This window comes from Aedes albopictus, chromosome 3 (assembly GCF_035046485.1).
Source record: "Aedes albopictus strain Foshan chromosome 3, AalbF5, whole genome shotgun sequence".
In the NCBI taxonomy this organism is placed as follows: Eukaryota; Metazoa; Arthropoda; class Insecta; order Diptera; family Culicidae; genus Aedes; species Aedes albopictus.
In genome coordinates, this window is record NC_085138.1 from 270,350,516 (window position 1) to 270,376,218 (window position 25,703).

At 39.6% G+C, this 25,703-nt stretch overlaps 1 protein-coding gene across 2 annotated transcripts; it reads left to right on the plus strand.

The window, feature by feature from the left end:
* The first annotated feature begins 81 nt into the window (after positions 1–81).
* On the plus strand, positions 82–22,660 carry LOC109403452 (calumenin). Of its 2 annotated transcripts, none has more exons than XM_019676280.3 (4): positions 82–273; positions 21,201–21,445; positions 21,571–22,089; positions 22,151–22,660. In XM_019676280.3, the coding sequence occupies exons 2-4, from the start codon at positions 21,219–21,221 to the stop codon at positions 22,374–22,376; spliced, it is 972 nt and encodes a 323-aa protein (XP_019531825.3). In that variant the 5' UTR covers positions 82–273; positions 21,201–21,218; the 3' UTR covers positions 22,377–22,660. The 2 variants fall into 2 exon arrangements, with proteins under 2 accessions (XP_019531825.3, XP_019531826.3); XM_019676281.3 differs by lacking the exon at positions 82–273 and adding an exon at positions 14,131–14,303.
* Positions 22,661–25,703: the final 3,043 nt, after the last annotated feature.

The following is a 25,703-nucleotide window of genomic DNA, read 5'->3' on the forward strand; positions in this document are numbered from 1 at the left end:
CTCCTGTGGAGCGAGAGGGGAAAGCCGGGAAGGCGGGTAACGTGAAACGAAAACAAAAACAAGCGGATTTGCTTTTGACATTTCCTCCAGCCAACGCATAAGATTTGTACGCAAGCTGAGTGAAAATCATCTTCCAAATTGGTTTATCATGTTTGTTAGATAATTGACAACAAAATTGATCGAAACTGCATGAATCCGCCGTACTGTGTTATGAATCTCCAGGTGCTTTTGATATAATCAGGCTAAAATATTCGTCAGCTACCTAACTTTAAGGTAAGTAAATTTCCGGTGTAGTTTACATTATAGGGTAACAAATAAAATGTGGACCCATATATGTATAGGGCAAAAGGGTATAATGCGCCCCAACGGTGTAAATCCTCGTTCTGTTTCTATATTAAATTACACAAGTTTACAAAATAAAATGAAAGTCGTGAACTTCTGTCATCGACCAAAATTTTTGACGCACAATTTAGCGCTGATTTCGAAACCGACCTTCAAAAAATTTTAAGTAGAACAGTTTTAGCTCAATATCGAGTTTTACAACTTTCCAAAATATGTAATTTACTAAAATTCAAATGTATTGCGTTCTGTTCAGCCAATTTCAAATCTTTTTCCATAAATTAAAAGCTGAATATAATACCATTCAATCATCTGAATACAGGTTTTGTGTCAGATTGATGAAATTCAAGATATTGGCGAGTTTTATGGACGATCTCCTTAAATTTTAGCAAAATTCCCAAAAATTTTAGAAGAAATGTATTTTTTTTTCAATAAGAAAAAAAAAAACAATTTAAAATTTTTTTCTCGACGTTTATTTGACATATCATATGTAGGCGAGATACAGTAAAAATTTCAGCTCAATCGGAGCATTGATTACGGAGAATGAGACGTTTGAAGTGAGCGGCTTTGCTTGAAAATAGAACAAAAATCGATTTCAAATCATCAGCCTTGTATGGAAAGTCGAAAAAATTTCCGCTCTACTGTATTTTTTTTCTTTCGCGTTTTCGAAATCAGGGCATAATTCTACACCAAAAATAATCATCAGCTTACCGAGTTCAAAAATGCTGTAAACTAGTGTTATTTAAGGAATTTGATATGCAATACAAGAAAAAAAAAATCAATTGTCGCGCAAAGTTGTGCGAAACGTTGAATAACAGATAGGCGCGATTGAATTTAATCGTTTCGGTGACTTCTGCGCGGTCAAGAATTCTACACCCAGCAAACTAAGCTAACGAAACTCATCAAAATAGGGTGAAAAATATAATTTGGACATGCACGGTACTGTATGTCTTGTTCCGAAGAGCATATAAGAATAGAGTCTTCTACATCAGACTCTTTTCTATTGACTTCCTTTGGAAATACGTTTAACAATTGGGGTTTCAAATTTTTGAATCCGGTGAACCACACTTATAAAATGGTTAAATTTAAGGATAATCGGTACAACTAAAATACTTTTTAAATGTACTATCACTTAGGGTGTATTCTCAGGAGCTTCTAAATAATGATGTGCACGAGTTGGTTACTTGTTCGGAAAGAACCTGTCGGCTCTGTTTATTGTATTTTATACTGTCGACAGCAGTGCTGCGCGCTTGCGCGGAATGCTTGACTGCTGAATGCACGCTAAAATGTACTCACATAAAATGAATTAACAATATACATTAGTCCTTCCCTCTTCGGGAAGCTAATACAATAGAATGAACAATTATTCACAATTTAGATTATTTCGTATTCTTGGTACACTAACAATTCTCGAAAGCTTAGGTAAGCTAGTAAGTCTTATAATATATGAAATGCATTCTCTTTTTCTAGTTTTTTTTAATCTCCTCGAATGCCGGAGTAGGCCAGTAAGCACTACCGATTCCGACCAGGCTTTTCTTTTCTTGTTTCTATGCTCTGTTATTTTATCACTTTTTCTTCTTTCTTCGATACAACTCTGATCCGGTATTTGCCGGACATCACCTCCGTCCACGGTTCCTCGGTTGGATTCAGCGATAGCCGGCATTGACCGACCAGACTCGACCACTCGCATCGACCGTGTTGACAGCTCTGGTTCTCGTACATCATCAACGATCCGAATTCGAGTGGGATGAGCGGTTGTTCTCGTCTTGGTATCTACCAGGATCTGTAATAAGTTTTTAGAAATCCGCATTGAGAAACATATAATTACCCATTGTTCATGTAGATGTGGGATACTTTGCTTGTTCCACACCTTAATTGTAATGTCGTCAGTATAGTATTGATTTGCTTTCAAAAACAGTAGTAACATTAAAAATAGTAGTATCAGCATCAGCTGATAATGTTTGGTTTGGTTAACCATGTTAGTAACCATCAATACTAAACAAACAAATACAATTTCAGAAGAAAATTCAACCTTCAACGTCAAAACTTTTAAAGTTATCTGATTTCTCACATACAACTCCACCACTCCTGGTTTGTAGAAAAAGGTCATAGGTTGTAGCTTCACCTGGCCAGTATCAGCAGGATTGAGATGATTGTTAACTTCATTGAAGCCTTGTCTTTGGTGAGTTATGAAAGTTGATAATGTGTTAAAAGAGAGATCATTGTCCGACAATTTGTCTGGCAATCTTGCGCAAACAGCAAGTTTTGATGAATTTTTCCTCATACTATTTTCCTTCACCCATTTAGAGAAACTCTCCACCAACAATAAGAAGGCATTGTACTTGAAACAAAAATCAATTGTGTATTTCTCATCAAAAGGTGTCTTGGCAGGTTTGCATTTTGTAACGATATTTAGCTTTGGAAGTATTACCAAACATGCACAAAGGCCACAAGCAACAACAAACTTTTTAAAACCAGTGTGCCAACCATGGTGTAAATAGTTTAAAAGCTGTTGTAACAATGTATAACGCCAATTATCACATTTAAAAATAATCTCCCGAAAATAAAAGGGAACGTCATAAAAATGTTTAAAAACAGGCACTTCACTAGTTAAAATCAAGTCTGATTCAAAATGTTTTTCAGTTTTTGTCGAATTCTTGACAACCGTGTCAGAAAATTTTGTATTGTTATCAGCAATTAGTGCTTTGTTTTGATTTTTCAAAATATTGTTCTCTGGCATCAAATCACCAAAAAAATTTCTCCAGTTGGGACTAAATTCATCCAACCACGGTCTACCCAGTAAAGGAATGAACTGGTAATCACAATCAATCACTAAAAGATTTAATTTTGCTATTTTGTCATTATGTTGAACACTAACTTCCACTTCACCAGACACCTTTAATCTGGACCCATTTACCACTACAAGTTGTTTAGAGCTTTTCAATAAAGGAATGTCGAATTTAGAAGTAAATAATTTGTTGTCCATCACTGTAACTGAAGAACCACTGTCAACCTCCATCTGTATAGTATTGTCTTCAATAGAGACATTCAGTAGACATGGACCACTTTTCTCAATGGAAGAAACATGCATGCACTCTAGTTCACCTGAATCACTATCTTCCGAACCACAATCGATGGTCATCAACCTGTCAACCTCCTCGGACAGTCCATTTGTGTCATCGGTAACCGCCTCAGGAATGTGGTTGACTTCTTTGTCGCAAAAATCGTCCTTCAATTTGTAGCACTGACTTCGCTGGTGTCCTCTTCGTCCGCAGTAATCACAGATTGGTTGTTCCATTGCCCATCGTGTGTCGTCCATTCTTCTGCGCCTATGGATTGTACCAGCTGGTGGATGTCGATGCCTAGGATGCTGAAATCTTGACCTAGTTACGTTATAACGATCTTCCGCAGATTGAAAACCAAAACGACTATTCATTGAACCACGAAAACCTTTGGGACTTGTTCTTACTTTTCGTTCAGCAAATTGTCTTCCATTAGAAGAAGCATATCTGTTATAAATTGAAGCCACTAAGTCATAATTGTCATTGTTCTTCAAAACTTTTGTATGAATATTCGCCATTTCCCATGAAGCGATAATGTTTTCAACTTGTGCTAAAGTCAATTTTGAGCTATCTTCAGTTAAAAGTCTATGCCTAAGAGAATTATCAGTTAAACCAACAAGAATGCGATCAACTATAAGGCGATTCTTTTGGTCACCAAATTCACAATATTCCGCCAAAGCTTTAAGCGAAAAGATAAAATCACTTGCAGTTTCCCCATGTTGTTGCACTTTCATACTGAAATGATACCTTTGTAGTAGAATTGAATCAGTTTTGTCAAGTTTTTCCTTAAGATTTTGAATTAAAATTTCATAAGACACTTCGTCTAACATTTCTTCGGTCGGATACAATTTGTCCGCCATACTAAAAAGGTAATCTCCACCTAACAGAAACATTTGATCCTTCTTTTGATCGTCATTGACCTTGTTGACTCGAAAATGAAATCCTAATCCAAGCGGAAAAAGATTGACCTTTGCGGAAAGGTTCAATATTAGGATTTAACACATACGCCATATTTGCCAAAAATAAGCAAAAAGCACTAGTTTAGTCTTTAAAACACTTTCACAGGTTCACAACACTAATTGCAATCAATAAAGTTTAAAAATGTTAAAAAGTTTGTCTAGCGTAGTCCTACGTCAAAATTCCTACAACAGTTTCACACAATCAATATGATTGCAAAAATCTTCAAAATCAAATCGAACTAAAATTGCTCGTTACTCACCCGATCGATGTGAATCTTACCACGATGTCCACGAATCAGGCACCAATCGCCACCCGGCGGGAAGAAACGAACCGACCACCACCCAGCGGGAAGGAACCAGCAGCACCCGGAAACAACCGGATGGCCACCCGCTGTGAATTTATCCTCCGAAATAGAAGAAAAGGCACTGTTAATATATAATTAAAACAAAATGGTTTCGTTTCACTAAAAGAACTAGCAAGTAAAAGGAATAACAATACTGGTGATTGTTCTTTTTGTTCCCGCACGGCCTATGCCACCAAAAGCAAATGGCGTTTCACACTTTTCACACCACCGGAATTAACAAATTTTCACCAAAAATCACTTTTTTGCCCCCGTTATCACCTCACTTTTTCCCTTATTACCTCGGGATTTATGCTGTGCACCGTGTCGTTCTCACCGTAATTACTTCCTATCAGCGCCGCCGCCGCCGCACTGATCCTGGATGATAGGGTGATGTTGCTCCGTGTAGCCGTCCGAGTACGCCGAAAAATGCTCCGCCGCACCAGTTTTCCTCGTCGCCACTTTTGAATCCGGTGAACCACACTTATAAAATGGTTAAATTTAAGGATAATCGGTACAACTAAAATACTTTTTAAATGTACTATCACTTAGGGTGTATTCTCAGGAGCTTCTAAATAATGATGTGCACGAGTTGGTTATTGCTTTTTTCACTGAAAATTTTCCTTGCTTCGCTGAACAACATGACGTTTTCTTCCAGCGAAGGCTTACGCGATACAGAAAATCGCTGAATTTCAAACTAACACTGCAGAAAATCTGTCAACAATAACTCAATACACATGCATTTTTAGCGAAAAGATCTATTTGCGTGACAACAATCCACTCCCATGACTACCGGGCGGCCGCCGTCAAATATCAGGATTGCCAACTGTCCGGCGACTGCTGTCAGTTTTCTTTGTCGCCGAATCTGGCGCTGGGTCTTCGGCGCGGAAACCCAAAGGTGGGAATAAAATTTTGGGGTTTGCGCGCAATACTTGTTCGGAAAGAACCTGTCGGCTCTGTTTATTGTATTTTATACTGTCGACAGCAGTGCTGCGCGCTTGCGCGGAATGCTTGACTGCTGAATGCACGCTAAAATGTACTCACATAAAATGAATTAACAATATACATTACAAATTAAGAAAAATGTATCGATTTTTTGATTTTATACGAAAGAGCACCTTTTTCTGAGCCACTATGATTTTTTTCAGATTTTTGGGACTTTATTTTGGTACCTAAAATCAGTTTCAAAGAGATTTTTTGAAATCACCTGTTGACAGCTGAGTAACTGTTTGGCAGCTCCACCCAGTACAAAATGCGCCGAGGGATGATTCGACAAATCGCTCCCATACAAACTTCAAATTGATTTTTAAATAGGTTCCCGGTCATCAAAATTCATGAAAATTTGGATTCCGGCTCAGTTTCGCATGCAGATTCAGAATATGGAATTATCTCAACACCGCTAAAGAAGCCAATTGGCTTTTTTCATTTATTGGGTTTTTAAATTTAGAATAATGTATTGATTATTTGATTTTATACGAAAGAGCACCTTTTTCTGAGCCACTATGATTTTTTTTCAGAATTTTAGAACTTCATTTTGGTACCTAAAATCAACTTCAAAGAATTTTTTTGAAAACACCTTTTGACAGCTGGGTAATTGCTTGACAGCTCCTCCCAATACAAATTGCGACGAGGGGTGATTCGACAAATCGCTCCCATACAAACTTCAAATGGATTTTTAAACAGGTTCCTTGGCATCAAAATTCATGAAAATTTGGATTTCGGCTCAGTTTTGCATGCAGATTCAGAATATGGAATAATCTCAACATCACTAAAGAAGCCAATTCGATATTCTGAATCTGCATGCCAAACTGAGCCGAAATTCAAATTTCATGAATTTTAGTGCCCCGGGAACCTATTTAAAAATCAATTTGAAGTTAGTATGGGAGCGATTTGTCGAATCACCCCCCGTCGCAGTTGGTACTGGGCGGAGCTGTCGATGACCTACGTCTACTGGGCAGTCAAGATCTGGAAGCGTGTATCGGACAAGGACAAGCGAAGTTCGGGGCCGGAGAGGGGTGAATTCGTCAAGGCAGAGGAATCACTTTGGCGGTAAGCACAAGCGAATGCGTACCACGAGGAGGTTTGTGATCTGAAGAATAATCGTAGAGTTGCGAAGCGAAGTCCACTGCACCTGATGTCTCCAGTTCTCGATAAAGAAGGCGTTATACGGATGGAAAGCCGAATAGGAAATGCTCCACATCTTCCATATACGGCGAAGTACCCTGTAATACTGCCAAGAGATCACCACATAACATTTCTACTTGTAGACTCTTATCATCGACGATTCCTCCATGCTAATGGCGAAACTGTTTGTAATGAGCTGCGACAACAGTTCTATATCCCTAGACTTCGGGTACTGGTGCGAAAAGTTACTCATGAATGTCAGCACTGCAAAATACAAAAAGCCAATCCTGCTCCACCAATGATGGTACCATTGCCTAGAGTACGCCTTACACCGTTCATTCGGCCGTTCACTTTCGTGGGCGTGGATTATATGGGGCCCTTCATGGTTAAGATTGGGCGAAGCAGCGTAAAGCGGTGGATCTGCCTTTTCACCTGCCTCACAATCCGTGCAATACATCTGGAGCTGGTTTACACATTGACAACGACATCCTGTTTAATGGCTTTCCGAAGATTTGTGGCGAGACGTGGAGCACCGTTAGAAGTCTTTTCGGATAATGGCACCAACTTCGTTGGTGCACATCGGCAGTTAACGGAAGAGCTGCAAAAGATTAAGGAGATCAATGAAAGCTGTGCATCCACGTTTACAAACGCAACTAGTGGGCTTCGTGGCCGTGCGGTTAGCGGCGTCAGTCGTTTAGGCGTATTGTGAGTGCCACGGAGTGAGGGTTCGATTCCCGCTCCAGTCGGAGGAAACTTTTCGTCAAACGAAAAATCCTTCATTGGTCCACTGGGTGTTCCGTGTTGTCCGTTGCCTAATGTTAGTGATTGTTCAGTCTGTGCAACCTCTGGTTGAAGACGGTGTAGTGTCTTTTTTTTTTTAAATACCCAGTGGCACTTTAACGTTCCGGCAGCGCCCCACATGGGAGGACCCTGGGAACGCATGGTGCGATCCGTTAAAGTAGCGATGCAGGCAGTATCCAATAGCCCGCGTCACCCAAGTGATGAAGTTATGGAGACGATTATGTTAGAAGCTGAAGGTATTGTAAATTCACGCCCCCTCACATACGTGCCTTTGGAATCCGTCAACCAAGAGGCACTCACACCCAACCATTTTTTATTGTACGGGTCGTCCGGTATCAAGCAACCGATGACAAATCCTGATAACAGCGGGAATATCCTCCGGGACAGTTATAGCTTGGCGAAGCGTATCGTGGATGAGTTCTGGACGCAGGAGTATCTTCCAATGCTGACTAGACGAGTTAAATGGTTTGAACCGGTGAAGCCGTTGGAGCCTGGCGATGTAGTTGTGATTGTTGACGATACAGCAAGGAACCGTTGGGAGAGAGGACGTGTATTGGAAACCTATCCGGACCAATCCGGACAAGTACGGCGCGCGAAGGTGCAAACAGCTAGAGGGGTTTTCATCAGGCACGCTGTAAAGTTGGCCATACTGGACGTTGCGGATCGGGAGATACCGGCAAACACCATCGCTTCGGAAACGGAAGTGATTCACGGGGTCGGGAATGTCGACGATACCCCTCGTCGATACGGAGAGACGGTGAAACCACTGACCGTTTCCCAAACGAGTCGGTGTAAAGAAGATAGACTGACAGACACAAATCGTCACTCCGAACAGTCGACAGCACAATTAGATGAATCAGCATTATTGAATTCTGGTAGTGAGTTGTAGATGATATTTGTGCACAGTAAGTTTGCTGAACTGTTTATTGAATTCGCATTAATATAAATAACTCTTTAAATTGCTTAATTATAGCCTAAGTTTGAAGATCAGTAGTCGTCATAGATCGGCACTTTGTTATCCCGAAATATTAGTGTGTTTGCGGTATGTTTTACATGAAATGTGATACGTACTTACTATCGCTATTCGCATAACCTGAAACAAGGATTTATAGAATTTACTTTATGCCTGTAGATCTTGCCTGTAGATTCGTTGATGCCAGATAACCCACGGATTACGTGATTCTTGTAAGGAACATCGATAATGTAAGAAAATGTTAATGTTTCTCTTGAATTGCAACTAATAATTGAATAATAAATCCACAGCTTAGTAGCTGCATAGTTATGCATCTAACAAGACGGTGTTTTCATGCTGCTTACGGGAACAGTGTGTTTTATTGTGAATAATAAAATCAGTCATATGTGAATAATATTTACCATGCAATAAACGGTTATTCTTTATCCGGGATTGCGCATCATTCAGCTAATAAAGAGCTACAATATGCACTCATCCAAATCGAGTGGCGACATATAAAAGTAGATAAAAAATCAATTTTCGCATCCCAGGTCACTTCGGATCTCAGCCAAAAGCATAATATTAATTTTACTATGGAATCGGTAGATTCCACAACAAAATTTATTTCAGTGTGGTGAACTTTATAGGTACAATTTAAAAAACTTCTTAAGTAACCACAAGCATTATATCATTGCATGAATTAGACTGAATATCAACCTTTGCAATGCGAAATGCAGTAATTCCACACTTGTCATGCAATAATCCTTTAGATTGGCATTATCAATGTAATGATGCATTGCATTTTTCGTTACATTAGGGTTCATATAAAGGTTATATAAGATAATTAAATAATTCAACACTTGAAAAACTGAATAAATGCAATGTTCAAACTAGCAAAGTTTGCACTAACAATAACATTTATAAAAGCTTGACTCTACTGGTAAACAAATGAAATCAAGAAGATTGAACAACTTTACGGTCAACTCTAGCGGTCTTCAACATTTCTGGTTCGACTCCCGACCAAATTAACTCCCGTTTGAGCTACCGATCGACGACAGCTAAACCTTTTTAGAGATGACCTTTTCTATTTTCTGTAGACTGCTATCACATGCTAATAATGATGAAAATCACAATTAGCATATGAGCAGTGTGCGAAGGGTGTTTTAATCGAGGTTTTATTTTTCTTATATTGATTAAATATCTTCTAAAATGCATTATGTATTTATCAGTAACTAGCTGTCCCCGCAAACTTTGTCTTGCCAAGCTCTGGAGGTTTGACAACTGTTTAGCTCATACCATCACCGCACTCCAGATTGGTTTTATTTCGATCGTGTTGGTTTTCTTCCCAGGTCATAAAAATCAGCATTTTGTCAATTTACTTTTACTCAATTTTGCTTTTTTAGTTCATTTATGTAACTTTTTTTAAATTATAAACAGCCACCATGAATACGAATCTAACCATGCAAGAGTCATCCTGATCGGTTCAGCCGTTCGTGAGTTTTGTTGCCTCAAAGGGACTTCAAACTCATTTTTATATATAGATTTATCAGAATGTGATAAATTTCTGTATTCTATTACATATTACATAGTCGTTTTGCCCTCTACTGCAATGATTGAGACAGAAACACAGTTTCCTTTTAGTTAATGAAATATCTGTTGTTTATCACTGCAGCAGAAACGGTCCACGGCACCCGCGCGTATGGAACTCATCTAGCAGTCTTCAATTGGCTTCTTTAGCGGTGTTGAAATAATTTCATATTCGGAATCTGCATGCCAAACTGAGCCGAAATCCAAATTTTCATGAATTTTGGTGCCCGGGAACCTATTTAAAAATCAATTTGAAGTTTGTATGGGAGCGATTTGTCGGATCATCCCTCGTCGCATTTTGTACTGGGCTGAGCTGTCAAGCAGTTGCCCAGCTGTCAAAAGGTGATTTCAAAAACTATCTTTGAAATTGATTTTAGGCACCAAAATAAAGTTCTAAAAATCTGAAAAAAATCATAGTGGCTCAGAAAAAGATGCTCCTTCGTATGAAATCGAAAAATCAATACATTTTTCTTAATTTAAAAACCCAATACTTCTGGTTCGACTCCCGACCCGGCGACAAAAATAATGGTTAAAACATTCATGTATGGGGGCATCTGTACCGTCGATAATGAAACGGTGCTAAAAATAGATTTTTGTTTTGGTTTTTCGTGTTGCACGTATGAAGCATGTGCAAATGCAAATGTACAGCACATGCATTTATGTTACTTTAGCAATGGCTGTCAGCGTGCTGCAATATGTGACACAATTTGATTTTAGTGGGGCCCTTTTCCACTTTAATATTACATCAATGAGGTGTTTAAAGTAATGCAGCATTATATTGACCATTTTAATTATCAATATATGGCAAAATTGATGCACTTATATACGGCTTCGTGGTTACTTGGGTTACATTCTAGTACACAATTTTTGTGTGTCAAAAGAACAAATTCCTCATTTTTTCACATTCTATTCTACTTTATTCAATAATAGGCTCCTAAAGTCCTATCGGGATAATTGTTTTAAACCACAATATATGGTTCAAGAGTACATATTTACTCTTTTTTTGACGTTTTTATTAACCATAGTTGAAAATATATAATTTTTATTTTTTTAGCCTTTTGTCTCGTCCCTAGCTTATAACACATACTTTGAGTGATTTTTTTTAACCGTGTATGTCAGATAGGAACATTTCTGGAGCAACATTTGAAAAGGGTCCAAGAGGTCTTGTGTCTTTTTTCTAAAACGCTCCGTAGGGCATAACAGCAGCCCGTCCACGCACCAGGCTTGTTATTTGCTCCCACAATGTGCCTCAAATGAACGTTTTTGCTCTCTTTATCTTTGTGCGTTCCTACCGAAGTCGTTTGTGCGGGAGCGATGCACAAAGAGAGAACGGGAGCGAGACAAAGAGAAACTTCGAGCCACTTGAATCAACACAAAGTGTAACTTTTTTGTGCCTCATTTTTGAGGAACCCGATAAGGTGGTGGCCCATTTTTATGGCGTTGTTCGCAGTATGAGCTCGCCGATCGGGTGGTATGTCATAATTGCACATATAAATACTTGTGCAATTGTTAATAAATGATTTGTTATCACAAACATATTCATGTTTACTTCCGGCGTACACAAAGTGCCTCAATTTTGAGGAAACGCACTTTTTTGAGCAATCAATCCGCACGTTTTTCGGAGTCACAAGCTACAAGTAGGAAGCTGAAACAAAACGAGAGAAAACGCTCTTGCTTTGAATGCGGGAGCGCGGAGCAGATTTTTTGTTCTCCTGTTTTGCTCTGAGGAGGATTCCATGCCTGCCACGCACATGAACACCGTTATCCGAAAGATCGATGTTTGCTCTGTCTGATAACGGTCTTAGTTTTTGTGAATAAGCTGAGGGGGGCTCAGGAGCGACGTGTGAAGTCATTGTTTATCAATGCTTGTATGCCCTTTTCAAATGTTGCTCCAGATTTTTGAAATCCCATAGTGCGAAAAATGTCGAGCTCAGTCACACAAGGTTGACCTCAAATGTCAAAGTAGAACTATTTACCATTTTACTAATTTCAAATTTTCTCATTATTCCTTTGTTTTTTTTTCAAGTTCGAGTAAAGAACAATTCCGATTAGAACACCATGCGTGATCGTATTATTCAATATAAGCGAGATTTCGTCTTTAATTTTAGGACCCTATTATTATCGCACCATTCTTCCTGTCAAAGCAACCATTTCAATGTTGCCAGATTCATCGCAAATTCGTCGCAATAGCGTTTTTGTTTTCATTTTTTAGGCCAAAAAGTTTGGGCTCACCCCCTTAAAAACATGTCATTTTTTTAGGCCCACAACTCCGCCAATTTGCGTCTGATTTCAAAACTGCAGGTCTCATTCAAAAGATAATAAGTCAAAGTAACTTTGAACATGATTTAGATGAAATATTATTAGCTTTCAACTGCTCTTTGTCGAACTTGACTTACCAAATTTGAAGGGCTTTACGTTCCCACTGGAAATTGGCCTGCATCTCTTCAACTTAATTTTCTTTGAGCACTTCCACTGTTATTAATTAAAGGGCTTCTGGTTACGAATCAAATAAGCGGGGTGGAGTAAAAACGATTTTTTGAACCACGCTACTATCTATCTATGAAACTAGGGGATCTAACTGGCATTGATTTTTCAAAAATTCTTTTGGCAATATTTGATTTGCTACTCATGTTATCCGTAAAAGTGGTTAAGTGATGAATTTGACCCCGGATTACGGTACCGTGATATAGCGTAAAATGGCTTTGTAGGTAATGAAATATGTTTTCTAGCTGAATTAACCACCCCAGAACACAAAAAGCTACGCAAAACTGCTACAAGATTTCAAAATTTTTACTTATTTAAGTTAAAAGTTAAGTAAATCCTAAGAGTACGCCTGAAAGTATGCTGAAAGTATCTCCTCACTAAATATGTGATTTCTTCAGGAAAAGTAACATTTTATGCATAAGTTCCAATAGTTATAGAACTTTTAATGACAGAATCGAGTTTAGAGAACACTTGACAGCTATAAACATTAATTCGAATATTCATTGCATGTGCGATATAACTACGGTAGCGAATGTTTGAAAGTTTCTTTGAAGTTCGCCTTACACGAAGTTCCGGAAAATATTGTCTGTAAAATTCATCATTTAATAACCCTTGAACAAGATTATGGTCATTTTTCACAAATTGTTTTAAGCTAAAAGCGTTATTATTGACAAATAAAAATAGCCCTCTCGTCGATCAATTTCATTCCACTGATAAATTTTAACCCGAAATCACGGGAAAACTATTCGTTACGTAGTGTTACGTCTGTTTGCCCGTGCCATCAGCGTAGTCTTGCTGAATACCCGTGGTATTCTGGAATGGAAAACCATTTTTCCATTTTTACTAACGTTCGATAAATTTGTAATTTTTGAAGCTGGTTTAATGTTTGCTTTTCTTTTTTCCAAGTTAGTTCTCAAGACGAAAAAGTTTCATTCAATGCTTACCCTAATTTCTTTGAGGTAAACGACACGAGATTTCCATATGCCCCATAGTGAGCGCGATGTAAAAAGTGCTAACTATTATTGCATATGCTACTCAACCGACCGATCGTACCCATCCATATCCCGACGTGTGGTAGCATAGTCCCTTAGTATGTAGGGGAAGTTCGTTTAATATGCGCCGTTGGGTTGTTACAAAACAAGGCTATTCACATGGGGTGTATGTTACCCCGAACTCCCCTATATTTGCCGAGGAGATGCTGGACTGGAATCTGTTTCCTTATCGCCTGGCGTTTGTCATCAACGCGCAGCGTAGCAATGTGCGTTCGTACTCTCGAGCGCGGGTTCAGTATGGAATGGAGTGAAAAATCTCTTATTATAGTAGCATGCCTAGCCTACCACAAATGAATGGCATTCACATTTAGAGCAACAGGCGAAATGCGAAGGAGGCACATGTACAATGTAATACATATATTGGTTAGTATGCTCACATTTTCCTCCTGATGCTCACCAAATGTGTGTCTATATTTTCAGTGGTTCTGGTTAGTTCTAGTCTATCCGTCGAGCGGTTCGTAACTTGAGATGCGTGTAGTTAAAATATACAAAAGTGTTAATCGTATGCGACGGTTAATTGGCTGACGTGGATAGTGCAACGTGGCAAAATTTTAGCTGGAGTGCTGAATTTGTATCTGGCTGGATAGAATAATTTTTATAAGGTTAACTAAGAGTTTGTAGTGAAAGTAATTTTGATGATGTTCATGCGGTTTCTTTTTGCTGTTTTTTTTCTGACAAATACATTTGTACATTTAGTACATCCCCTTTATTGTATATATTCTCTGTTATATTTCCGGATTTAGTGAACTAAACCATTCATTAATTATTTAATGAACTTTAAAAAACGATTGACTAAATTGAAAATTATTTATAAGAAAAAAAGATATTGCTAATTATTTTATGTAAATTGGTGTATTTTTACCATGCATCCTAGAACGTTTTCCGATTTATTGCCGGTTATTTTGTTACTTGCTTTCCAAACATATTTATATTCGTCAGTAAGAGCGAATTGAAATGAACTATAATAGCCATCTTTAATTTTGAAACGATATTAAAGTGTTGGATAATTTGGTTTTATATAAGAAAAATAATCTAATCGCTATGTTTTCCGTGTTAACAATTTGAAGTTAAGTAAAAAAATGTTTTCGAATCTCATTATATAATCATAAACGCTAACAATTTTATTGCATTTGCTTCATTGTATCGAAAGATATAACAGTTCAAACTTGGCTATCCCATAATTATGCCGTTTACTTATTCAAACTTGATTCACTTATTCAAACTTCAATCGATTTTAAATAGCAAAAAAATACATTTGATTGGTTTAGATTACGACAAATGAGTTTTTGTAGTTTGTGATATAAATTATTCTACACATTTCTTAAACTTCTTTTTGGCGCGACGTCCCAAATGGAACGAAGCCTGCATCTTAGCGTAGTGTTATCGTATATCGTATTATTTTACTATAAACGGTTGTAAGGCTATCTGCGCGACAAAAATTGTGTGGGGCTGTACTCCTGTACAATGCATTAAACCCGTTACAAGCAAAGATCAAATTACTACCATTAGCCTGCTCTGCTCCCTCTTCAACTTATACCGGTCCCTCGCAAGACCACAGGATGCGATTACTTCAGGGACTGTCTCTACGTGTTCATATATCAGCACACATTCGCAACTCCACATATTGTCCGCTCGGACAAGTCTCCGAACGATGTATCAGGCCTACTCCCTGGCCCTCTGGCCAGCACGCCATTTCTAATGCTGCAGTGACGACAAGATCTACGTGATCGCTCAGTTCTCTGCATTCCATATATTGCGCATTTAGTTCACCACCGGACTGCGCAGTCTTCATAAGTGCGAAATCGTTAGTTAATAAAAGTGCGCGATGGCATCAATTCCTGTCTTCGGCGCACTATTTCTTGTTGTCGTTTCGTAAAATAGACTATTGAATTTCAACCGATCGTCAACCACCAACCCAGGCATTGTTTCCGTGATTAATGGCCACAATGAGATTTGATGCACTGCCGGATATCAAAAACTTCAAATACACACCTAGAAAATATCATGTAATTTTAAGTGTCCTGAACCTGACATATACGAGCATCTTCAAAAACACAAATTTAGAGGTTATAACATGTAAATTTACGTCTCTCAAGACACCCCAAAATAAAACTTTTTTCTTAGCGTCTAGCAATCGCTAGAACCGATTTGACAGATAAAACATAGAAAAGTAAAATATTATCATGTATGGGATTCGAACTCCGGATCTCCTGATCGTGAGCCACATCTCTTACCTCTCGGCTATTTGACCGAGTTGGAAGGTGGTTGATGAACGTGATACTGATTCTACGTTTCTGGTGAAACGGATTTGTTAACCAACCAGCACTTACATGATGCGCGTAAAATTGAGTCCAATTTGTGATTCAGTCTTGAAAACATTTACGTTTTTTGTGATTCCGTTTCGTGGAAATTTCAGAATTTCTAAGTGTGTAGGTTTAAATTGGTTGATGTTATTTATATGAAATTATTTCGGGAATCGAACCCGCCGTCTCCGGATTGGCGATCCATAGCCTTAACCACTAGGCTATCAGGTATAAGGTATCAGAAGGCCGGCTCCAAAGGCACGTTATCCTGCATTTGGGACATTTGTGCCATCGCCAAAATAATAGCCTATTTCATCATCTACCTGAGGGAAAAGGAAGGAAATAAGGATAGGGATGGGGATAAGGACAGGTAGGGAAATAGGAAAAGTACCCTGGAAGAGGATACAAACGCATAAGCGTACCACAACGGGTTCAAACAGCGCCCTGAAAAGGGCACCAAGGTTGCGACCATTCATTTGCAAAGATTCACATTCATTTGCTATTATCTCAGTTCAGAAGCATGCTACAGTGAGGATTTGCTCGTTGGGTCACGACTGCGCCCCGATTAGCGAATCGTGTTCGTTCGTTGGGGCAACTGACAACTGATCAAAATGCTGTAAACACACGCAAGTGACGAAAAATATGTCACGAAACACTCACATACTTGCACTAACGTTCTGTATATAGGAGCTGCGATGCGACGGCGGCCAGACGTCAAACTCTTTTTGACATCGATTTTGACATTGACAGTGCTTTTTAGTTGGGTTTTGCCCCAACCAGTGAACATTCAACTATCGAGACAACCCATCCAACGAGCCGCCAACGAACGAATCGGGACTGTATCGAAATACAATGTATGGATGAATTTAACCTTGTAGTTTTATCTGAAAGTTTGCCGAATAACATTGGGGTCGCAAACGTACACCAAAGTCGTGAGCGAGCTGTGAAGGCAACTCTCCACGCGGTGAATGTAAATTTCATTCACGCTGTGGAAAGTTGCCTTCACAGCTCGCTCACGACTTTGGAATGCGTGTGCGACCCCAATGTTATTCGGCAAACTTTCAGATAAAACTACAAGGTTTAATTCATCCATTCAATTCGATAGCATTCTTCTGAACTGAGATAAGAGCAAATGAATGTAAATCATTGCAAATGAATGGTTGCAACCTTGAAGGGCACTGTAATAACGCATAAAGCGAAAAAGAGCCTATAGCTCTTGACCACAGCGGGTTAAGAACAACAGAATATCCTGAATATTCAGGTCTCTGAAGTCAGTTTTACTTAATAAGTGTTTACCGAATACTCGGAAACGCAGTTGCGTAAAATCTGGACAGTTACATAATTGGAAATCATTGGAGGTATACCATGACTCCGTGCGGCTTCCAATATGGCATCGAAAGGCACATTGTCAAAGGCACCCTCGATATCTAAGAAAACACCCAATCAAGATTGCTTTTGAGCGAATGCTTTCTCGATATCGTAAACAACCTTGTGTAAAAGAGTCACAGTGCACTTACCAAATTGGTAAGCATGTTGGTTCACATGAAGAGGCACGTTGCGTTGGCCAGATGAACATCACGGATGTGATGATCCACAATGCGTTCTAAGCATTTCAGAAGAAAAGAGGTCAAACTGATAGGTCTGAAACTCTTTGCTTCTTCATACGACGCACAACCCACTTTCGGAATAAACTTCACAGTAACATCCCGCCAGGATTTGGGAATATACCCTGTAGCAAAACTGCAAACAAGTATTTTTTTCAAAACATGTTTGACATGATCAAATCCCTTCTGAAGCAAAATAGGATAAATCCCATCTGCCCTAGGAGATTTGAAAGGAGCAAAGTTATCAAGTGCCCACTCAATCGTTCAATTGCCCAGCCGGATCGTTCAGCAGACCGGAGAGCTTTCCTGTAGGCCTTGCGAGCCGACCTGAAAGCCTTCGAACCAGCCGTACATCGTCTGTTCCAACTCTTTCTACATTGTTTCCTGAGTTTCGCCAGATCAGAGTTCCACCAAGGGGTTCCTCTTGTGATCTTCACAGACCGTAGAGGGCATGCTTCTTCAAAAGCTTCCATGATGAAGGTCGTTGTAGTATCAACGGCATCATCTAAATCACTTGGAGTGTCAATGGATGGTGAGTATCCATGAAATTTGGCCGCAACCAAATCAGTAAAAAGATCCCAGTTTGTTGACCGGGGATTCCTGAAACGCAATGTTTGCGAAGTAACATTCAAATGTTCGAAAAAGATGTAGCGATGGTCAGATAACCCTCTAATACCCAAATTTTTGATATTGATCTAAATATCATTTTTCGTCATCTAAAATCGATTTAAACATGTTTTGGAAGATGATTCTTTTTAATTCTCGATTTCGTGAATTTCAGTTTTTGATTTTTCTAATTTTTATTTTTGAACATCCCCACAGTTTTATATTTTTCCTGGAAGCCTATTTGGGGTACGAATTTTTTGAGATGAAAACATTTTGAAATTTTATGATTATTGTTGAAATATTTTTATTTTTTTTCATGGAAAATTTTATTTTCCGTGTAATTTTAAGGAAAATAATTTTAGAGTGTATTCGATTTCCTTAAACTATAAAACTAGGATAGAATGATTTGAGAAAAATTAAAATATGTTAATTGTAGCGATTCAATACAAAATAAACAATGACTTCTAGAAGGTGAGTAAAACATCATTTTTTCAATGATTTTTAAAACATGTAAATATGCTGTAAAATACACCAAAACCATTTTGAGATATACAGAACAGTCCTAAACATCAGCCAAAAATATATAAAAAAAATGATTTTTCATGAAACAAAAATTACAAAAATGCTCAAACTATACCCCGTCTAAAGGCGGGATTGGGTATTAGAGGGATAAAAATTCTTCATCTGACACATGCCAATTGGTCAGCTCATGACTAATTCTACTACAGCAAAGCGTTATGTCTAACACTTCCTCCTATCAGATACCATGAAGGTTGGGCGTTTGCCTATGTTAAGTAATGCAAGATCTGTACTACTTAAGTACTCCATCAAACTGGAGCCTCTCAAGTTAATGTCTGAGCTGCCCCAGATGATATGGGGAGCATTAGCATCACTGCCAACAATTAGCGGAAGGCCTTTTGAAGTACAGTATGCGATGACTTGTTTGAAAGCATCCGTAGAGGATGGTTCATCATGCGGTAAATAAACCGAACAATAGACGTATTTCCTGTTGAGGTTTCCAACAGATACATCAATTGTGATAATACATACATCTCTGGTGGTTAGTTCAAAGATGAGTGTAGCAACTATTGCATTGTTGACAAGCACACAGTCTCGAGGCATGACACGTGAGTTTGCCATTTCATGTTTACTTAAAGAAACTCTGACAATATTGCGATTTTTTGATGAAATTGATATTTACTAAAGCTAGTATGACACTCTTTGGCCAATGCCAAATATTTGAACACTTTTGACAGTTAAATTTTGACCTGTCTGTCTTGTCTGTCAAAAGTGGTCAAATATTTGGCATCTGGGCAAAGAGTGTAATAGCACCTTAACAGTTCTGAAAATATAAGTTCGACATATTGTGGATTTACCGGCTACTTGTATTCGTCCGGTCACTTCAGTATGGCCGTTTATAAAAAGAGTAACATAAAAATGAGCTTAAACATTTTTATTGAATGCGCTATTCCTCGTTGCCACTAACTACTCAATGACATTCATTTTTTTACATTTAAGTTGACTTTAATATAAAAACGGCTACTTTGGAACGGCTGCTTAAGTGACCGGTGGAATACAAGTAGCCGGAAAATCCACTATATCTAGATAGCAGGTGACTTCAATGCCTGGCTCGTGGAATGGGGAAATCGTAACCAGTAGGGTCAGATCCTACTGCTAGAAGTACTGGCTATGCTAGATGTCGATCTAGCCAATGTTGGTACCAAAAATACCTGTAGTTGGAACGGAACGACGTTACTTTTTGTAGTCCTAGCCTGACAAGTAGATCGAATTGTACGGTAGACGATGTTTATACTCACAGCGGTCACTTGGCGGTTCGCTACAGTTACTTACCTTACCGATCTGGCTAAGGCCGGGGTGGCCTCTGCTGTACATAGTAGTCGTCTCCATTCCACTCGGTCCATGACTGTTTGTCTCCAGTTCCGCACTCTGCGTAGGGTCCGCAGAACGTCCTCCACTTGGTCGACCCACCTAGCTCGCTGCGCTCCACGTCTTCTTGTACAGGTCGGATAACTCTCGAGAACCATTTTAGTCGGGTTGCTATCCGACATCCTGATGACGTGACCCGCCCACCGTAGCCTCCCGATTTTCGCGGTATGGACGATGGTTGGTTCTCTCAGCAGCTGATGCAGCTCGTGGTTCATTCGCGTCCTCCAAGTCCCGTCTTCCATCTGCACTCCGCCGTAGATGGTACGTAACACCTTCCGTTCGAAAACTCCTCGTTGGTCCTCTGCACGTAGGGTCAATTTTTCGTGCCCGTAGAGAACGACCGGTCTAATCAGCGTTTTGTAAATAGTTAACTTCGTGTTACGGCGAACTTGATTCGATCGTAGAGTTCTACGGAGTCCAAAGTAAGAACGATTTCCTGCCACAATGCGCCTCTGAATGTCTCTGCTGGTGTCGTTGTCGGCGGTCACCAGCGAGCCCAAGTACACGGTTCGCTACAGTATCGACTACAACATTAGCAGGCAGCGGGTAGAAGAATAGACGGCTACGGCTAGACCAAGGCTAAGCCCGCGTTACGTGAAAGAAGTATTTAAGGAGACGCTCCGTCATGAGCGAAACCTACTCGGCTTAAGCGGAGACAAAATGTCGGCTGTGCGTGAAGATTAGTATAAATTGATTTATTGTCAGATCACATCACCAACCATTGGTAATTCCAAGGTCGCCAATGTACCTTATTATATTACCAAAAACTCCTTCCTGCGGAAACTGCAAACGCCGAGTATGCACTCGGTCTATAGTAGCAAAGGGATGTCCAACTAGCATTCCTTTCTTTCCCCGATGACCGTAAGGACGTTGACTTTACTGAATTTTAAAGTCCCCCGGTACTGTGCACAGAATGGTTGGTTAACTAGTCTCAAGCTCCATTTATTATTCTCTGTGCAATTCCGATTGCTCCGGTTTAGTTTACCGTAAGTTTAAAACGCAAGTAGCTATTGTAAGATCAACATTTCATTCATTTCAGTAAGAAACTTCCGAAGCCATGTTCCTGTTACTGCTAGTATCGAGTATTTGTCTTCTATTTAATTGCGCCGTATCGGCGATACCGAAGCCAGAAGAGAAACGTGTGTTGGATCATGAGATCATCAATCGTGTGCAGCACTTCCAGAACGATGAACACAACAAGCAGTACGATCACGAGGCATTCCTCGGGGAAGACGCGAAAACGTTCGATCAGCTAGAACCGGAAGAAAGTCGACGAAGATTGGGGTAAGATTTCGCTTTCTCGCTGAATTGGGTTGCGCAATCAGGCGTCCGGCACAATGGATGCTGCGTATGCAGTCTAGACAAGTAGTGCATTCTTAATTGAAATGGTCTTCTTTTTTTTCACACAGTATCATAGTGGACAAGATTGACACAGATAAAGATAACTTTGTCAATTTAGCAGAGTTGAAAGCGTGGATTCAGTATACCCAGAGACGGTACATAGATGATGACGTTAACCGACAGTGGAAACAGCACAATATGAATGGTAGTGATCAAATTAACTGGGATACTTACCGGAAGAATATTTATGGTTTCCTTGATGATATGGATCCCAAGGAGCTTGATCAAGGTGACGAACATAATTCTTACAAGCATATGCTAACTAGAGATCGACGGCGGTGGAGCGTCGCCGATAGGGATGGCGATGATTCCCTAACTAGAGAGGAATTCACTGATTTCTTACATCCTGAAGAAAGTCCTTACATGAGAGACATTGTTGTGCAAGAGACAATCGAAGATATCGATAAAGACCATAATGGAAAGGTGTCAGTGGAAGAGTATATTGGAGATATGTACCGTGCGTCGGAGGACAACGAAGACGAACCGGAATGGGTGAAACACGAGCGTGAGACTTTCAACAACTTCCGGTAGGTTTTGCTTATCCCTTCAATTATATTTTCTAACATTTTATTAACATCTTTTTTGCAGTGACAAAGACAAGGATGGCTTCATGGACAATCAGGAAGTCAAGGACTGGATCATTCCTGCCGATTTCGATCACGCTGAGGCGGAGGCACGCCATTTGATCTACGAAGCCGACTCAGATGCTGACGAAAAATTAACCAAAGAAGAAATCATTGAAAAATACGATCTTTTTGTTGGATCACAAGCAACTGATTTTGGAGAGGCTTTGACGCGCCACGATGAGTTCTAAAAACAACAAACACTAGGTTTATCTTCTTTCGTTGGTCGAATACAATCCGGTTTTAAAAACTTAACTAATATGCGATCTTTTGCGAATAACTTTAACAAATGTAAATACTCAGGCACCAGTTTTTCAAACGGGATAACTTTGAACAATACGCATTACTAATATTATGTGACCCTTTTATGTTTGTATGTGAAATCGGTAGCCTAATTTATTTTAATCTCATGATGCTTATAGATTTTAATTTATCAACTTATAGTATTGCATGGAATAAATGGTATCAAATTTTATGAACCCTTCTTTGTATCACACCCAACGCTGCTATTGGTCGTGGCCGATATCATTCCTGGAGTACCAGGGCGCCTTCCACAGTATGTTGCCCTTACTGCGCTAACCGGAGCAATGGTGCAGTGGACCTTGTGTTTCTCCGAGGCAATCAGCTGCCCTTTTTTAGTCTCACTTGAGGCTAAATAAGGGCGGGATTATGAAGATGTTGTTAATTAGTTTAAATTTTCACCTATATGGTTTCGCATTATGCGATTTACACAGTGTATTCTGTGTATCCTCGCCTTTGGCGTTTTCCAATTGATACCGCTCTGGTTTTATTGCTGCTGTTCTTTGTTGTGCTGTTATTGCGAAGAGCTCAATCTTAGCTAGTTTGGGTAGTGGCTACGGTTAGGATAACTCAGATCAATCTTCAGCATAAAAGAACAGCAACAATCAATCTTTGCATACTTGATACTTATGAAAAATGACACAGCCCAAGTGGCCTTGGTCCAAGAACCTTCCTTTCGTAAGGGGAATTTCTATCTAGGAAACCTTGTGAACCCGGTGTTTGCTACTTTCAGTAAACATGAAATGGCAAACTCGCGTGTCATGTGTGCTTGTCAACAACGCAATTGTTGCTACACTCATCTCTAAACTAACCATCAGGGATTTATGTGCTATCACAATTGATGTATCTGTTGGGAACGTCAACAGGAAATACGTCTATTGTTCCGTTTTGTTTACCGCATGATGAACCATCCCCTACGGATGCTTTCAAACAAGTCATCGCATACTGCACTTCAAAAGGCCTTCCAGTTGGCAGTGATGCTAATGCTCACCATATTATCTGGGGCAGCTCAGACATTAACTTGAGAGGCTCCAGTTAGACTTAAGTAGTACAGATCTTGCATTACTTAACATAGGAAAACGCCCAACCTTCATAGTATCTGCTAGAGAGGAAGTGTTAGACATAACGCTTTGCTCTAGTAGAATCAGTCACGAGCTGACCAATTGGCATGTGTCAGATAAAGAATCTTTATCTGACCATCGCGTCATCTTTTTTGAACATTTAAATGTTACTTCGCAAACATTGCGTTTCAGGAATCCCCGGTCAACAAACTGGGATCTTTTTACTGATTTGGTTGCGGCCAAATTTCATGGATATTTACCATCCATTGACACTCTAAATGATTTAGATGATGCCGTTGATACTACAACGACCTCTGATCAGGAGAAACTCAGGAAACAATGTAGAAAGAGTTGGAACAGACGACGTTCGGCTGGTTCGGAGGCTTTCAGGTCGGATCGCAAGGCCTACAGGAAAGCTTTCCGTTCTGCTGAATCCCGGCTGGAAAAACCTTTGTACAAATGTTTCAAGTTTGAGTGAAGTCAGTCGGTTAAATAAAATCCTTGCGAAATCTAAGGATTGCCGAGTGAACGTTGGCCAAATGGCCAAATGGCTGATGTCTTTTCTTGTAGTTACGATTCTTTGGCTTCGGCTCGGAGTATTGTTACTATAGAATCGATTGAGTCCGCACTTAATAGCTTTGCTCCTTTCAAATCTCCTGGGGCAGATGGGATTTATCCTATTTTGCTTCAGAACGGATTTGATTATTTCAAACATGTTTTAAAAAAAAATACTTGTTTGCAGTTTTGCTACAGGGTATATTCCTGAATCCTGGCGGGATATTACTGTCAAGTTCATTCCGAAAGTGGGTCGCGCGTAGTATGAAGAAGCAAAGAGTTTCAGACCTATTAGTTTGTCCTCTTTTCTTCTGAAATGCTTAGAACGCATTGTGGATCATCACCAGGGTCGTGCAATTTCGAAAGGAAAACATGACGTACGACGACTGTAGCAAATCGTTTCCCATGCGAACGGACTGCTGTGATGCTTCATATCTCACCCAGCAACACACTCGTTCGTTGCTGCTACAGAAACAAGTGTGTATGAAACATGGGATGATACTCTTGGATTTTCGTTTCATTTATGAGTCATTGAAATACTTCAACATGCTAAAAACACTATTTAAACCACATTTTTAAATAGTGGTGCACGCCAATAGAATGATAATTATGTTTTATGAAAGAGGATAACAAATTCGACCACTTAAATCCAATTAACCGGCGCCCGTAACCATTGAGAGACTAGCGCGCACCAGTGAGACACTAATGCTCTGACGAGTGAAGCACAAGCAATGCGACCGGGTGGGAGACTACCGAGTGCTACGATGAGTGGAAAAGTTTTTTTTAACGACCGAGTCATTAGAAAAATGTATGAAACACTTGAAGTGACTCATTCAAATGTTGCATGAAAGTGTATCATTGAAACGAAATTGTACGCCCCTGATCATCACATCCGTGATGTTCATCTGGCCAACGTGCCTCTTTAAGTGAACCAACATGCCTACCAATGTGGTAAGTCCACTGTGACTCTTTTACACAAGGTTGTTTTTTTTATGTCTTTATGAGATTTTCAGCCCGAGGCTGGTTCATCTCAGACAAGGTTGTTTGCGATATCGAGAAAGCATTCGCTCAAAAGCAATCTTGTTTGGGTGTTTTATTAGATATCGAGGGTGCCTTTTACAATGTGCCTTTCGATGCCATATTGGAAGCCGCACGGAGTCACGATATATCTCCGAAGATTTCCAATTGGATTCATCAAATGTTCAAAAACCGATATCTCTTCTCGACATTGCGTCTAGCAGGGATCAGGAAATTGAGTGTTTGTGGATGCCTCCAAGGGGGAGTCTTGTCACTACTTTTGTGGAATCTCGTAGCAGATACGCTATTGAGGCAACTCAATAATAGCGGTTTTCCTACTTATGGTTTTGCCTAGCATTGTTAGTTGGTATTTGTGTGGTATGAGTCTGACAATGAGCATTTCTCAGTGTGTTTAGAGTCTTGCCCCTCAACATGTCAATAGACAATATATAACGCACGCACATTTCCCACCCGGAGTAACGCTTCTCCTTTCGCTTGACAGCTGCTGACGAGATCATAGCAGGCCACGACTCTTCCTCTTTCTTCGGTCAGCGTTCGACCACGCCGGACGCACTGCAGTGTGTT